General features: G+C 43.0%; 1 protein-coding gene across 1 annotated transcript in view; it reads left to right on the top strand.

The window, feature by feature from the left end:
* Nucleotides 1–3,823: 3,823 nt before the first annotated feature.
* kif21b (kinesin family member 21B) overlaps nt 3,824–16,490 on the top strand; it is a 72,935-nt gene continuing 60,268 nt past the window's right edge. The window contains exon 1 of the mRNA XM_030051429.1: nt 3,824–4,212. Within this exon, the coding sequence (XP_029907289.1) occupies nt 4,172–4,212 (41 nt within the window). The 5' untranslated portion in view covers nt 3,824–4,171. The remainder of the gene's footprint in view (nt 4,213–16,490) is intronic.

Here is a 16,490-nt window from a genome sequence, read left to right as displayed (position 1 = left end):
TGTCTTGTCATTGGGAAACTGGAGTTGATCTGTTCAGTTAGGAACATGAGTCACGGAGGATAAGGAAGAGAGGATTTGGAGACGTTTGGTATCTCTGCTGCTGCTGCTTCAAGTCAATCTGAATTATCCTGCCAATATAAAACACTGCCAATATCACTGGGCAGCTGCAGTGTAGCAGGATGTAGTCACTTTGCATAGATTACTTAGGCAAACGGCACTCTGTCTGTGTGTGACTTTGAGGAAACAAGGAGACAGGACAGAGACAATAAAGGAAACACTGGGAAGTGTAGGGACAGAACAAGAGAGACTCTAGCAGTGCAGTCTAACTCAAGACCATCTTTTTTTCTGTTGTTTGGCCTGGGCGAGAGAAAGGACTTCAGTTTCCCCTTTGAAGAATTCTGACTGAGAAGGAGGATAGGAAGTGAGCAGTGTGTAACTTCCTCCTTAAACTTCTAATCAAAACAGACTACTCCAAAAAGCCTTGGTCCCCACACAAAACCAGGGTAAATGAACTCCAGCTTCTGCTAGTACATTATAACCGCTGCATGCTTTTCAACCTTTGACCCCAAGGTGTTTAAACCCGTGGCCTTTGAACCCCCTCCTCCCTCATAAGAACAGCCTGTGTTTATGACCGTTTAACAGACCTCAGATGTCACCGCCGGTAGACGTTTGTCTGTTTCAGGTCTTTCCCGCCCACCCGGGGCGTTCTGAGTGAAGCCCCGCCCTCCGATCCCCCTGATTGGTCTGCAGGGTGATATGAAGGCGGGACTATTTCATCTGTTGGCCGAAATGCCTGTCAATCACATGCGATTATGTTGCATTCAAAGGCTGCCCGTAACTTCTAATTCCAGTTTCAAAGGTCTTATGCATTCAAGTGTTTTTTTTTGTTTTGTTTTGTTTTGTTTTTTTTTTTTTGTCACAAATAAGACAAGGCAAGTCATGTTTATTTTTATAGCACCTTTCAAACACAATGAAAGTGCTTTACATAAGAATAAAGAAGATGTATAAACAAGATTATAAGGGGAAAATTATATAAATAAGGAAAAGGCTATACTGCATACAGTTACATTGCATAATTAATAAAAGGCAGTGGCAAACAGTAAAGTTTTAGTAGCAAATACTAGATTTCAGAAATCTAAATTAAATAGAGCTTATTTTGTGTAGAATACATCAAATGATATTTGAAAAACTGCAAACCTTAAAAATGTCTGTAATCATATTTTCAGAATACCAGTTTTTAATCAACCCAAGAAAAAATGTAAACAGCTCCATTAAATTTTCATCATCAGGACAGGACAGATGATAGAAACTAACAGCATCACCTCTCCTGCACTTTAGCCAACATTTCATGAGACTGCATGCAAATCAGTAAGTAAGTAGTCAATGAATTTATTTATTTGGCACCTTTTAAAACACACAGTTACAAAGTGCGTCACAGATGTGGAAAGATAAAAGCAAATGCATAAAAAACCCTATACATCAAAAAAGATACACATATATCCAGGTTCACGTTCAGGTTCATTTTATTGTCATTTGCATGCTTACACATGAAACGAAATTTATACTCAGGACCAGTAGTGTACAAGACTCTATAATCAACAATAAATAGCCATAATAATAACATAGTCAGACATGCACACACACATAAGGTTTACGTGCATACTAAAAGCACATACTGAAAAGACACATTGATACAAAGACTTTTCAAAGATCTTCAGTTGGTATCTATTGAAAGGCTTGTGTAAAACAAACAAACAAATAAAAAAGTCTTAAGAAGTCACTGAAACAGTCCCAGAGAGTCAGAAAGACAAACTGGTAGTAGAGGATTATTCCAGTGGGTGAGGGCTATAACTAAGAAGGAATGGTCACCTTGTGTTTTGTATTTTGAGCGAGGGATGGATAAGAGGCCGAGACTTGATGATTGGAGTGGTCGCGAAGTGGTGTGACGAATGAGGAGGTCAGTGATATAACCAGAGGCAAGATCATTGTACTGCTTTATATGTAATCAATAGAATCTTAAAGTTTATCTTGAATTTTACAGGGAGCCAATGGAGGGAAGCAAGAATGGGGTGATGTGGGACCTATAGCTCGTTTTAGTTAATAGTCTGGCTGCGGCGTTCTCAACCAACTGTAAACGATTTAAAGCGGCTTGACTGAGGCATGTATAAAGGGAATTACAGTAGAGAAAATGACAGTGTGTATTAAAAGTTTGAAGTCACTGGAGGACAAGATATTTCTGATTTTTTGCAATGTTTCTTGGTTGCAGAAACAGGACTGGGTGAGCCTCGTAACATGGAGGACAACAGACACATACTGGTCAAGATGATTACCAAGATTCTTTGCTATCTTTAAGATGTGAGCGGAGTGGGCAAAAAAACTGAACAAGGTTATCAGGAACCAATTAAAAAAAACTTCTGTTTTGTCAGGTTTGAGGTGGAAGAAATTTAGGGACATCCAGTTTGGTGGCAGCTAAGCAATCATGGAAGGAAGGAAAGTTGATTCAGTTTATTGGGTTTGGCTGAGAAATAAATCTCTGTATCATCTGCATAACAGTGGTAAGATATGTCTTTGAAAGCGGACTACATGGCTGACCCAGAGGACGCATGTATAATGAGAAGAGGATTGGTCCAAGGACAGACCCCTGAGGTACTCCACACTGCAGAGGCACTGATGAGACATGTAATTACTAATGCAGACACTAAATATCTATTATTGAAGTAGGAGCAAAGACAGTTTAATGCTATACTGGAACTGCCAACCCAGTATTCCAGGAGCAGGACACATTTGAGCATTCAATCACAACCAACAACTGGAATGTGTCAGCACCACACAGAGGGGATCTGTTATTAACTGACTGAAGAAGCTGCTCGATATCTGTATAAACTAATAGCTACTAACAACAAAACACAAGAAAGGGAACATATATCAATGATAATATTTGTGCAGAATGCCAAACAGTGACATAATAATACAATGCACTGCTTTTTACTATCAGTTGGTTACATGGCATCCCTATCCCCATGTTACATCTCAACAATTGAGACAGTTTTACTGCATTCATTTTTCATGCTTACTCCACCATTTCTATGCTTTTAAACACCAAGGTGTATCATTCACTGATTAAAGCAGGAAACTCCATTTAAGTGTCTGAATGTTAACATCAACATGCTCATCAGCTGTGTTGGACAGCATAGTAGCAGCTAAATGTTTGAGTGTACATTTAACTTTGCAGATACTTAGAATATTAACTGCTGTACAACATCAACCTGATCGGGTTGACAGCAATCACCTGCAGGAAATGTTCCTTTTAGTGCTAATTGTACTAATTGGTGTACAGTTCATATTACATACTAATTATTTCTGGTGGAGCCATTTCATTGGACAGGAGGCATTCTATGAGTACTGATATACAGTGTAATAGTTCTCTGACATCTTACTATTATGTAACTTATCACTCTGCTTTACTAGTGCTCTGTAATAAACCTCAACGGCATTAACGGCTGTGTTAATTGTTATACAGCTCATTATAAATAGATGTTGTAAGCCTATATAGAACACGGTCATTATTCAGTATTAATGTGTATTGTGTTGCCTCTGTATTGTTGGCCTCTTTATTGTTATAGGTACTGCATGTTGTTGATAATAATCAGCCTTAATGGTGATTCACTGTGTAAAGCCCCCGATGTCCTCAGATCCTTGCAACGCCCCTGACTGCACATGTGCGCACAAGTCGTAACTGCAATATCTCCGACAGCACTTGAAGGCAGCATTACACCCTCGCCCGCTGTGGCTTTCCAGCGCTCATTCAACGTGATATTGTCTCGCTCACACACAGAGGAGCGGTGTGGCATCAGAGAAGCGCTGACATGGTTCACTCGTACGCACTTTAAACAGGATGTATCGGCAGAGGCAGAAGACGGAAAGAAAACAAGCGGGTTAAACTCTGCGATGTGACAAACAACCGGAGTCAGAAATGACCGCGACAGGGGAGAAGACAGGAGTCCCGTTGAGGCAGCTTACCGCCGGCAGGTCTTGACGGCTGCTCCCTTTAACCTGACACAGTGAGCATCGCCGCGCTTATCCTTCATGCAGCGACGCACCACTTCCACACACTGAAATCAAACATAGCCGAAATACTTCCCCATCCCGTCAGTGAATCCTGAAAGCGAGAATGGCGAGCCAGAACGACTGCTGTGTGAAGGTTTCCTTGAGGTAAGCCCCCGACGCTTCACACCGCCTGTCTGGTGGATTTCTGACGACCTTTGCGGACCACATTGTGTCTGCGCTCCCTCAATAATCAATTAAAACATTCATACGCAATACTGTCTCGTTTGAGCATTAGCAGCTCTCATTGACTATCTTTTCTAAGAATATAATATGTTATGCTGGTGGAATACTTGCGCTACACCTTGTTTTATAATATATGGGTGGTGCTCTGCACACTATTGATAAGGCGAGGCATGTGCCAATGCCACGCTATCTCATACATGACTGTTTTCATGCCACGGGGGGATGTGTTAATCTTAGTAGTATGTTTTATATGAAGTAGCCGAGTCATCTGCATGCAGGAGTTAATACTGGGCCAAGTGACAAGGACAGCTGCAGCCAGGTGCGAGAAGGAGAATGGGCGTTCCTGTTCAAACCCCTTGTTTTATTATCCCCCATACATCATAGGCAAGCACCTGCAATCTCAACTTATCCTTAGATTAAGAATCCGTTCAGTCACCGTGCATGTGCATGGATGAGTTAGCGTTGCATTCAGTTTTCGTAAGGAAGGGCTTTTTGTCTGCCTCTGCAAATGAATCGAGCACAAAGAGATGCTCTCCCTTCAGAGCTGTGTCATTCACTGCCTTTGTTGGAAATGCACCCAAAGCCTGGGCATTTTTGCAGCCTCAGGGTGTCCATCGCGGACATTGATAGCCATTCGATTCGGTTGTGTGCCACGACTGAACATGGTTATAAAATCGTGAAATTGTGCATGCATTGGCACTTCAAGGGCGGCAGCCTCTCTCAAACTGGTGGGCATGACTTGAGTGTAATTGGGGCTGCGTCTGCAACCAGCAGGTCGGTTGAGGCGGTGGTCTGATAGGCCTGGTGTGCACACATTTTCTAGTTCAGGGTTTCCCCAACTTTTTTATGCAACTAAGGAGACTCATTTGGTTAGAAGATTGCTGTCTCGGATATGGTTTAGTCTAAATTCATACAGCTGTCTGCTTTGGGTGGGGAGATATCAGAGTAAAGCCCAGACTGAACCCTATAATCAGGGTAGTCATTATTAGACTTTCTCTCATTATACTAACCTCTAGGAACAGAGGTTGAAATGAACTATTCTCCCCCAGGAGGTCTCCCAAAGACCAGCTTTAGGTCCCTGGACCCCACCTTGGGCGAGGGGTGGACGTGGGGAGATTAAGGCGGTGCAGCAACCTTTTAAACTGAACCTTGAAACTGGTGGCCCAATTTCCTTGCGAGACTGAAAGCCACTTGACATCAGCCGTTGACTGAATTTCCTTTGTGCATACTCGCACTGCCAGCAACAGGAAGTAGGTTAGGTTTTGTTTACGATAAGGCAAGAAGGTGAAAAGACATGTCACTGGGGTAGTTGATGATGATGATGTCGCTGTTCATACCGGCCAACTGAAGCCTGAATAATTCTAGAGGGCAGCTTCGAGCCATTGTTGTAATGGTATGAGTGAAGGTGACTGATATCACAGTCCACACACAGGCCAAGAGCTTGCCTGTGTGTTTAGCTGTTTCCGTCTTCTCTGACAGTGGCAGGATCATCTGTGTTTAGTGATAAACACTTGAAGCCACTATTTTCTTTGCTAGAGCCAACTGTATCATTTGCTTAACTGTTCACATTTACCCTGGCAAAAGAGGGTCAAATCAAAAACCTTGCCTGGCAAGCCATAGGTCTTCAATTCTGAAACCGTAAAACAGGCAGTAACCTATTAGCATAGATTTCATGCTGTAATTAACAAGTCTTGGGTAATTATGTGGGTACGACTGTGGGTGGACCAGCACTGCTCATTTTCTACGTGTGTGATCTTTGTGTATATTTGCATGCCCTGTAAGTGGCACTAAAAGTTTCTGTGTGTGTGACAGGAAATGGGAAGCACACAAATAAACACAGAGTGGGATAACTTCCTGAAGAATAGAGATGGCTTTTTGAAAAACTGCCAAATTTCTTCTTTTTCCCTGTGAAAGTCAGAGGGGATGGTGTTTAATTGCTCCCATGTTGCCACTGGCCTCAGGCGGACTGCATTATATGCATGTGTATGTGTCTTCGTATGTGGATGTGTATGTGTATGTGTATGCGTATGTGTCTTCGTATGTGTATGTGTATGTGTATGTGTATGTGTATGTGTCTTCGTATGTGGATGTGTATGCATGCCAGTGTTGGTTGTAACCTACTGTAACGATGGCCAAACACTCAGCCACCCGTCCTTCACCCCAACCTCCCACCCCAGTGCACACACACACACACACACACACACACACACACACACACACACACAAAACATGTCTGTGTCGCCAGCATCCATTTCCTGAATGTCTGCATTGCCTTCCCTAAACAATGTCCATATAGCCAGACATGACCTACAATCCTGCATTCAGACCTGAGCGCCTGAGGAATGGATGCGGATGGACACACACACACACATATACACACACGCCTCACTTAAGCCAGTGGTTCTGCATTGCAGGCAAGTCAGACATGATGAGATGCATGTAATGTAACTCTCCACTAAGTGGCTGTCGTTTAATTGCTTATGGCCTGGCTGCTCCATCAGTATACAGCTGCATTCACTTATGAGATCAGATTAGCCAAAACAAAACAAGCACAAAAGGATAAGTAGTCTCCCTCATTTTATCACTCTTTTTCTTATTTGACCCCCACTCCACGAACACACACACACACACACACACACACACACACACACACACACACACACACACACACACACACACACACACACACACACACACAGACACTCTTTCCCTCTCACACGCACACTCATACACACGCAGACACAGATGCAGTTTCACTTCTCCCCCAGGGTTCTTGCCCATCCTGTTGATGGCATCTTGAGTGCTGCATTGGCTCTACATTGAAAGCTTTATGTTCTATAGGGCTGGGTCTCTGTGTGTATGTGCTTGTGCGAGTAGTACTACCCTAAACGTCTGCAGCACAGCTTGTGTGTGTTAAGTGTAACTCCACATGACAATAATGAGCACTATTTGAATTTCTGTTTGCATATCAGTCTCTGTCCTCTTGCTCCGTTTCTCCAACCCAGACCAGCAAGCGATGCTTTTCCTCCACCCAGGTGCTAAGTCAACTTGTGTATAAATAGACACAAAGACAAATCTGTTTAGCGCTCTTGTGGTCCTTGACCTTGTGACTACATGTGGAGGTTCTCATCTCAGCGTTCTCATCCTCAGGGCTCTCCTCTCTGTCTAATTTGAGCTCTGTTACTAAGAAGGACCCGAGGAACACCAAGGAGCCGTGTCCTAAGAGTCCATTTCCAGTTTCGGATGATGGCGGTGATGACGCTGCAAATAAGATATGCTAAGAAAATTAATAGAGCATAATACTGAGTGTTTGCCCCTCAGGTGGGTGACTGTTTGTGTGTGTTGGGAGGGTTATTTTGAACAAATATGACGCAGAGATTTTGGCTTCAGGGTGATGGGAGTTCAGCTGAGAGAAATTTTAGCTTTTATCTCTTTGGTCCTCTGTTCACTCCAAAATGGGGCTGCATATGATCAGCACAAATAAACAAAACTATTAGGCTATCAGTCATCTGAATGATTTGAGTGCAAATCTGGTCTCCATATGAGGTTTTGGTGCCATCAAACCTTTGATTCTGCTGCAGTGTTTTTTTAATGACTTTTGCCACCCCATTACCAAAACACTGTCCTCAAAACAAAAACAAAAGCAAAAAAAACAGAACAGGAGTAGCGGAATACAATGGCGGAAAGGGCCCTTCACAGTTGATATACAAAGGGTTTAAATGGGAGTTAAAAAAAGAAAACTGGTGTTTTGTTGGTGGACGCATGTCCTGTGTAGGCCACCAGTCTCGCCTGTTTCCTGTGTGTGTGTGTGAACAGCTCTCCATGAGGGCTCTGTCTGGTTTACACACCTCCCTAGGGGATTGCCTTTAAAATGGTTAGACTTTGGCGGGAAAGGTTTTGTGTCTGCGTGTGCCCGTGTGTAGATTATAGCCTGAAGTATTTAGCGCAAGGCAGTGCTGTAAGGTTATCTCCTCGTTGAGAATCCTCCAAAGCTTGGTTTCAAATTCATCCTTGCACCACCAGCAGTTTGCTACAGATTTGCAGTTACGGGTCAGTCCAAGTGAAATCAGTTTTGCTGTGTAGTTAGGTGTCACGGTTCTCTCTAATCAGTGATTTGGATTGAACTACGGAAGAGGAGCAGGAAACATGACAAAGCACACACCCAAGTTGGCCATCCACAGCTGTGCAGCACTTCCTCAGCCCGGCCTGGTCACATGTTCTCTTTGTTACCAGTCAAACCTATTGGAACTAACAGGTCTCAGTGAAAGTCATTCGTGGCGGAGTGCTAAATGAGCAGCCGGGGTAGAGAGGCTTAGCATTGTGACTGTGTATTCGCATGTGTGTGGGTGCGTATGCGTGTGCACACGAGCCATTGCAGCTCCGTGTTAAACTGAATATAATACTTACATTGTGGGAGATGGAAATGTTTGATCTAAAGAAAGAAACCCCTGACATCGTGTGACTCTCAGACCCAACAGTTCAGTGTAAAGCCAAAGATAAGCGTTAATGTCTGTAACTGTGATTGAAAACCAAATGACAAGCACATTGGTGATGTCCATGCAGAGCCAGCATGCTTATCAAAGAGATGATCAGGACAGTGATGGACTTTTGTTTGTCACCTGTTTTATAACAGCAGCCTTGTTGCATAAGCAGGCCCTAAGGGAAGAGGGGCTTTGCTTGCAGCATGTGGCTGACTGAGGACATGAAAAAGGTCTGCAGGAAAGAGCTTAGTTAGCTTGCCAAGCTGCACTACTTAGGCCTGGCTTTCAAAACAATAACATGCTCCTCATAAAATAAAACAATTTGCCTCTGCTTCTGAAATGGCCAAAGTGCATGTTGAGCATAAATCCTGACATAAAGCATATGCATTTGTTGTATAGACCTACTTAACAGGGTAAATTATCTTATGATCGACTTCAGCTGTGCTCCTCTGTGCACTTTGAAACTTAAAAAAACAAAAACAAAACACAAGCATAAGTGCTAAAAGTAGCTTTGAGACCAGTCTGTTGATGAACTTCTCTCTGTACTTGCATCAGCACTCCCAGACAGTATGCTGTTTGTGCACAATGACTTCCTGTAAGGGTGCCACTGGTCAATCCTCACTTCCTGCTTCATTAGAACTGCTGATGAGCTAGCTGACAGCCCTGTGGCAACGACTAAACATTCTCTCTGCGGTGAAAGTCAATGGCTTCTACCCTTGAAAACTAAAAGAATTTGAATTGAGCTCAAGTCCTGGGCCAAAATTAATAAACCTAGTAAGAACCAGTGTACTCATCTGTAGTCTGAGCAAGAGAGAATCAGCTGTTGTCCTATTTTATGGAAGTCTTCCAGTCTTCTGAATGCAAGTCTCTGTAACGAAGAAAAGACCTGTTGTTCCTGGGACAAAAAAAAGGAAAAATGTCACATTATTCAGAGTGTGCTAATAGTGTGTGCTCTGATAAAGAAATATTGTTAACTCCCCTCGAAACATTTGTGTGATTCTTTTCTTTTCCCTTGCTCAAGCTTGTGCGCTCTGTGAGCACCAAGTGAACCCACTGCTGGGAGTAAAACCTCAAACTGTGACCGAAACGCTGGAATGTTCACAGCTTTCTGTCTCCCTGCTCCCTTCACCTCCTGTTCGCTCACTGTCTCCTGCACACACAAACATACGCAGATCTGTATGTATTTAAATTAGCCATTTGAATTCAGACAGGGCAGGAATGAAAGGAGCTTTAGTTGGGACATTTGCATGTTTCCTGTTATCACAGCGTCATCACATGCCAGCTGGTCTTTACATTCCCCTGCGAGTTCAGTTTCATTCTTCAAAAACACTGAGAGGATCACTGGAAAAAACTGTTTTTTTTTTTTTTGTTTTTTTTTTTGAAGACACTGCATAGCAGGATAGTAGCCTAAATAATGTCTCCTTTTACATTTTGCTTTAAATTACACTGGTGTAATTTGGTGTGCAACCAAATTGCTGTGCATTATTAAATATTCATACATTGATAATTCCTGTTTCCTATAGAGTTGCAAAGGTTGCAGTGTTTTGGATGGCCTGGTTTCAGGAAGTAAAGGTCCCATTCATTTATCCATTTGCAGTGTTACGTGATAGCCCATTTAGACATTTCCAACAGCTGGATGGGCATGAATCTCATCCGGTTGAATCATCAGTACAAACAAGTAACATCTGCATTGAAATAATTCAGGCTCATTTTGAAAAAAAAAAAAAAAAAAAAAAAAAAAGTCAATGGCACAAAGACATAAAATTCACAAAAATTCTGTTGCCTGTGCTGGTGAAGTTGAGTTATGAGGGGACTTTACACAAACATTCATCATTTCAGCAGCTATAGTATAGTAATTTGTTGTTTGTGAGAGGACACTTAGTAATCATAGGATATCTGTGTGTGTGTGTGTGTGTGTGTGTGTGTGTGTGTGTGTGTGTGTGTGTGTGTGGGTGGGGGGGTTGGGTGGCCGAGGTCTTTTAAACAGGGCACCTCTTGGGAGAGAGTAGAGAGAGGACACAGTGAATGAGTCTGATGTCACTGCAGGTCTTTGTGCTCTCTGCTGAGCTTGCACACACAGATAAACACACTGCGCAAGGGAGGAGAATTAGAGGGTAAATTGGGGTGAAGAACAAGCTATCTTTTTAGTGGACGAAGTGGCTGAAGATGGGGTGGCGGGGTGGAGGAGAGGGTGAAGCAGAGGGGAATGTAGAGTCAATTGATCATGTCCTCTTTTTTATGAACTGCTCGCTTGGAAGTGAATCCTTGTGATTCAGAAAAGAGCAATGCTTGTAATGCCAAAAAGAAAAAAAAAAAGAAGAGGAAAAGAGACAGAGGGTGGTGGACAAAGGGGTGAAGGGTGAGGGGCATATGTGCATGTGTGTGTGTGTGTGTGTGTGTATGGGTGGGCAGTGGGTGGGAGGGCGAAAAAAAGAGCGAGTGTCCCTCTTGTCAAAAGGTCTACTGTAGCGTGCAAACATCAGCTCTTAGCCGAGCAAGCAGTGTAATGAGTGTGTGTCTACTCTGCACGTGTGTGTGTGTTTGTGTGCATGCGCATGCGTGTTTGTTTCAGCGCCTGTGCTTTTCTGTGTATATGAATAATTTGGGCACAGCTGCACCTACTTCCCATATTCCCGTGGAGCCGGCGAGCGAGAGACGGAGAGATGGAGGCCCTCAGGTGCCTGTCTAGACTGCAACTGAAGAGGAGTTTATTATTTATGCTGAATGTTTTTACTTTTCATTTTGTTTTTAATGCATTCTCTCTTTTCTGCTTCTCTAAGGAACCGAAGTATTCTGGAAGTGTAATCTGACTTGATAGCATGTGAGAGTTTGAAAGACAAGAATTCAAAGTCCATTCTCTTTCCCTCAACCACTCTCTCAGTGATTTATCGCTAGGCCGGAATGATATGAATGAAAAGCCTACAAAGAAAGACAAAGAACAGCGGACGCATGCATATACACATGCACATACACACACACACACACACACACACACACACACATACACATTCAGTCCCTCATATGGCATGAATGACAAGGCCTTGGCTGGCTGGGGATTTTCTTCATACTTAAAGTTATTCACCAGCATGTCTGCACAACTGAATCTCTGGGACAGAGCCATGGATGCACTCACCCCCCCACCCCCCAACCTCTCCTCTGCCTCTGTATTTTCCTCTGAAGCATCAGCCGCTGTGTAAACCAGTTAACCGCTGTGTGGAAGAGGTGGACGAGAGAGCTTTTCTGTGTTCTCACTCTCTCTCTCTTGCTTGCTCTGTTTCCCTCTTCAGCTCGGCTCATTGAAGCAGGGTTTATTCAAACTCATAATGCGACTCTGAATGAGTATTTCCTCCTCAGTCTGAATACGGCTCGGTGACCTCTCCTTAGCTCCAGCGTGTCGCTCATGAACTCTGAAAATGGATTTGCTGTATACCTCGGAGCTGAAGTGTAAGTACAGGTTCAGAGGATGTGGAGATCTCTTAAGCGGGCCACATTTCTGCCGCGCGCGCTTCAGTCGGGTTGAGTGTTTGCCGTGCAGATCGTGGTGGTGTTGGTGGGGGGGTTGTTGACCAGCTGGCTCTTAATCACCTTCAGCTCTAAGTAGCTTAATCACTGCTGGAGTTTGTGTCTCTCTCGGAGTTTGTTTGTTGTTGTGGTGCGTGAATGGGGAGGGATGACAGCAGGCCAAGGCTTCAGAACAGCTGACTTCAGCATTAAAAAACTGACAGGACTCCAAAAAATAGCTGTGCTGGCTTAGGCAGTCCTCGAGGAACCAGAATAATGCAGTTTTACATTTCAGTTTCTACTATTTCCTAATTTGCATACAGACATGGTCTACCTTCTATATCATCATTTATCAACATTTAGGCTTATTTTAAAGCAATATAAATATGGTATTCTTATATTAATACAGCACAAAAATAGTCTGGGTCAATTCAGTATGCTGCTGGCCAAATTATTGTTGAAGTGTGTTCTGGCCAAACCCCCAGACACTGACTCACACTGGAAAGGAAGCTAATAAGCTAAAGAATTGGCCAGCTAACATCACACAGCTGGACATAGAGGCTAAGAGGTTGACCCTTCAGGTGACCCTTTACACCAGTGGTTCTCAAATGGGGGTCTGCGCACCCCTACTGGTACGCTGAAGTACTGCATGGGGTGCTTTTAAATGTTAATTTAAGAAATATCGGTCGTTAGCCTATTCTATAATAAGTCCTGTAAAAAAATTGTTAAACACATTTTATATTCAGTTTTCCCTCTGGGGTTCCCGAAGAATCACCAGTACCAGGTTGTTGTTTCCGACTCTGATGGAGCTGGATTGTACCTCTTTATATAGGCTTCTTCAAAGGGGGTACATTATTGAATCTCATCCACCACAATATCGACTACACTGTAAGTTTCTCAGCGGCCATTTTGACATTAAATAGTGGGGTAAACACAGTTGTTACTAATGATATTAATATCAGTTCTGGTCCACAGAGCCATGGTTAGGGTTAACCCCAACCCTAACTCTGCTATTGGCTGCTGTACAGTGACATAATGCCATTTACTTTCTTATATACAATTTTTATATCCATTCCTTGGACCCTAACTGAGCTGAAACACTCTTCGACATTCATGTGGAGATTTTCAGGGTAGGCATATAAGCACCAGCCAAATGCTTGTAAATTTAGCTGCTCATTAGCTTGTCTGCTCTAAGAGGCTAATGAGGACTGCTCGACGGTTAGCGCCTTCATTTGAATTCATCACCATGTTATAGAATATTATAAACGTGTTTTGCTAATGAGCACGTACACCTGACAGAAGAGCCAGGCGCTAACCCCTTGGCTGGGGTTACATACCTACAGACAGGCAGGCTCGGTGACTGGCTACATCAGCGCTCAGGCTAAATGCTGTCTGACAGACCGGGAGGCTAGACAGGTGCTGAGGCTAACCAGGCCCCCCGGGGAGGCAGACAGACAAGCAGAGTCATGGCAGCACACTAGTGTGGTTCAGGAGCTCATAACATGGACTGTGAGAGAAGGAAAAATGTATTTTAAAAAATCTTTTATTCCACACGCTGCTGCATTGATGAGCTCCCAGTATACATTTTCATCACTTCACCCTTCACTTTTACCTTAGTGATTCTACTTTTACCTTATTGTTGCCTTGTGTTCTTCATTTAATGTGATGTTGGGTTTGTGCAGGTATCATTACATATGTTTATACTTTTTCTATATATATATATATATTTTTTTTTTTACACAACCATAGTGAAGCCAAAAGCAAACTTCTACAGCAGTGGACAGTGAAGTATTACCTTACTTTATCTTATCTTAAAAAGGTGAACACAGTCACTTTTTTTTTGATTTGCTAATGTTGTGTATGTATCAGTTTGCATGATTTTTGACTCTTATATCCTTGAATCATAACTTCCTAGGCAGCATGCACATTTGTGTTTTTTTTTTTTTTTTTGCTTTTTGTTGTTGTTGTTGTTGTTGTTGTTGTTGTTGTTGTTGTGTGTGTGTGTTAAGTTCCGTCCTTTAGGCCTGTTTCTCTGTGTTGCGCAGCAGCTTTTACTGCTTTACAGCTGAAAAAATCAATGAGAATGATCTTGACTTTGTAAAGTCATTCAGATTAGGAATGCACCAGTAAACACAGACACATAGCCTGGGTTGTTAGATTTTCTGCAGGTCTTTATATGTGTGTGTGTGTGTGAGAGAGAGTGTGTGTATGTGTGTATGTGTGTGTGTGTTAGTTTAAGCACTCTGTCTTGTTTGTCTACATTTGATCTTTTATCTTTATCATTTGATCTCTTATCCTTTTATGAACACCATACAAGGCTCCTCCAGTGCCAGAACCATCATCCTCTGATACACGTTTTACTTTTATCTGTGTAACAGTTTGTGATGCTGTATCTCAGTCAGCTGATGTTTTCACCAGTGCTAACCCGACTCAGTGTTTTGACTCCTACAGTAAAGAGCTCTCACCCGTGCTAACAGTGTATGCAATCATAAAGTACTTTGGATAAAAGCCTCCAGTTGTCGTCACAAAAGCATACGCTGTTATAATGGGGAGTGTGTCCTCTTCCAGATCAGTGAGGTTAATTAGAATCAGGCACAAAATGGTTAGCACCTCTCCGACCTAGAGCAGGCAGTCACTATGCCATGAAAATGTAGGATAGACAGCTAATTTGACACCACCCCCCCACCCCACCCCAACATCCCACGGGACAACAGACAGAAGAGAGAGGGAAGGATGGAGGGGAAGTGAGGAGGGGGTGTTAGGAAGTGGGATGGGGGATTGACCCAGAATCCGCTCCGATGATGCAGACTGATGTGCCCTTGTAACAATGAGAAATGCTCATCTGAAAGTGTATGATGGTGACAAGCCTGTCACAGTAGTGAGAGGTTAGTTTCCGATTGAGTGGCACAGTTTCACACGTCTCCTTTTGATGCTCGCCGTTCAGTTGTAAAGAAATGGGAAGGATGTGTGATATTTTACCCTTTTGTATCATATTTTTTTTACTAGGCTATTATTAGTAGTAGTTGTAGTACTAGCGCATTAGAAAAAAATTAATTAAGTCAGACATGACTGAAATTTGCATTACAGATCTTTAAATGACAATAGCTCATCTGTGTGCAGGGCCTCTGAGGGTCTTAAAAAAAAGTTTTAAATTTAATTATGTTAATTGAGGGCATGAAATGTTTTACATTGTCTTACATGCAATTTCTTTGGTCTTAAAAGGGGCTAGATGTTCCCCTTTTCCACTTTTTGTGTTTATTTTGTCAATAAAATGGTATGAAATTTCATTTTGAGTGGCATTAGAAGGCATAAAAATTCAACTTGCTGAAACCTGCGGAAACCCTGGGTGTGTGAAAAGTCAGGGAGGGCAGACACAGTCAAAAGCCTCAATGAAGTCTCGGTTTTACAGTCTAGGCCTGTTTGTCTTTCTCAGAACTAATGCCTATCCCCTCTCTGTTTCTCTGGTTGTTTTACTCTATATCTCAGCGCAGTATCATGCTCAACCATTTCAGATGTCCTCACAGCCCCTGTCCCACCTCACCTGCCATTGTCCACATCAAAATGGGATATTTGAGACCCTTCAGATCCCGCCCTGAACTCTTGGCTTCACTCTTTATTTTGGCTTTGATGTGCTGGTCTGTTGTCATAGGACATGGATCTGTATTCATTCTTTGAAACGTGAGGACAATAGGCAGTGGAAACTAAAAAAGGAGGCCACAATAGCTTATTGAGATACGACCTTAAACCTCACTTTGTTTTTCAAATCACTTCATGTTGGAGACGGGGAGGAGTAGCCGAGCTTGTTAACCCTGCGTGAATAGCCGACCTTGCCCTCTCCAGACGATGTAGGACAGCTCTGTCGTTGAAGTCTGGCTCGGTGTGGAAGCGCTCATGTGAACATCGATGAACTAGGTTGCTCATCTGTGCTCCAGTGTGCGACATTGCATGTTAATGGCTAACACAACCAGTCAAACCAATGAGCACAGTGTGTGTGAGCACTGCTTCATATTGCTAGTTACTGATCACCAACAATGCCTCAGGCTACAGCGCTGGCAGTCTGCAAGGCTAGCTAGATAGATAAGGCTATAGAGTGACGGCTGTGCCCATTGGTTTGTAGTTGTGTGCTGGTGTAACATCAGAGTAGCTTTTCCTTTTCCGCCAATCTACCTCCCCATGGGCTGAGGAGGTGTGTGTATTTGTGGGTATGTCTTCCTTGTA

Source organism: Myripristis murdjan, chromosome 5 (genome assembly GCF_902150065.1).
Source record: "Myripristis murdjan chromosome 5, fMyrMur1.1, whole genome shotgun sequence".
In the NCBI taxonomy this organism is placed as follows: Eukaryota; Metazoa; Chordata; class Actinopteri; order Holocentriformes; family Holocentridae; genus Myripristis; species Myripristis murdjan.
Note: the sequence above shows the minus strand (reverse complement) of the source record. Positions and strands in the feature narration are given on the sequence as shown.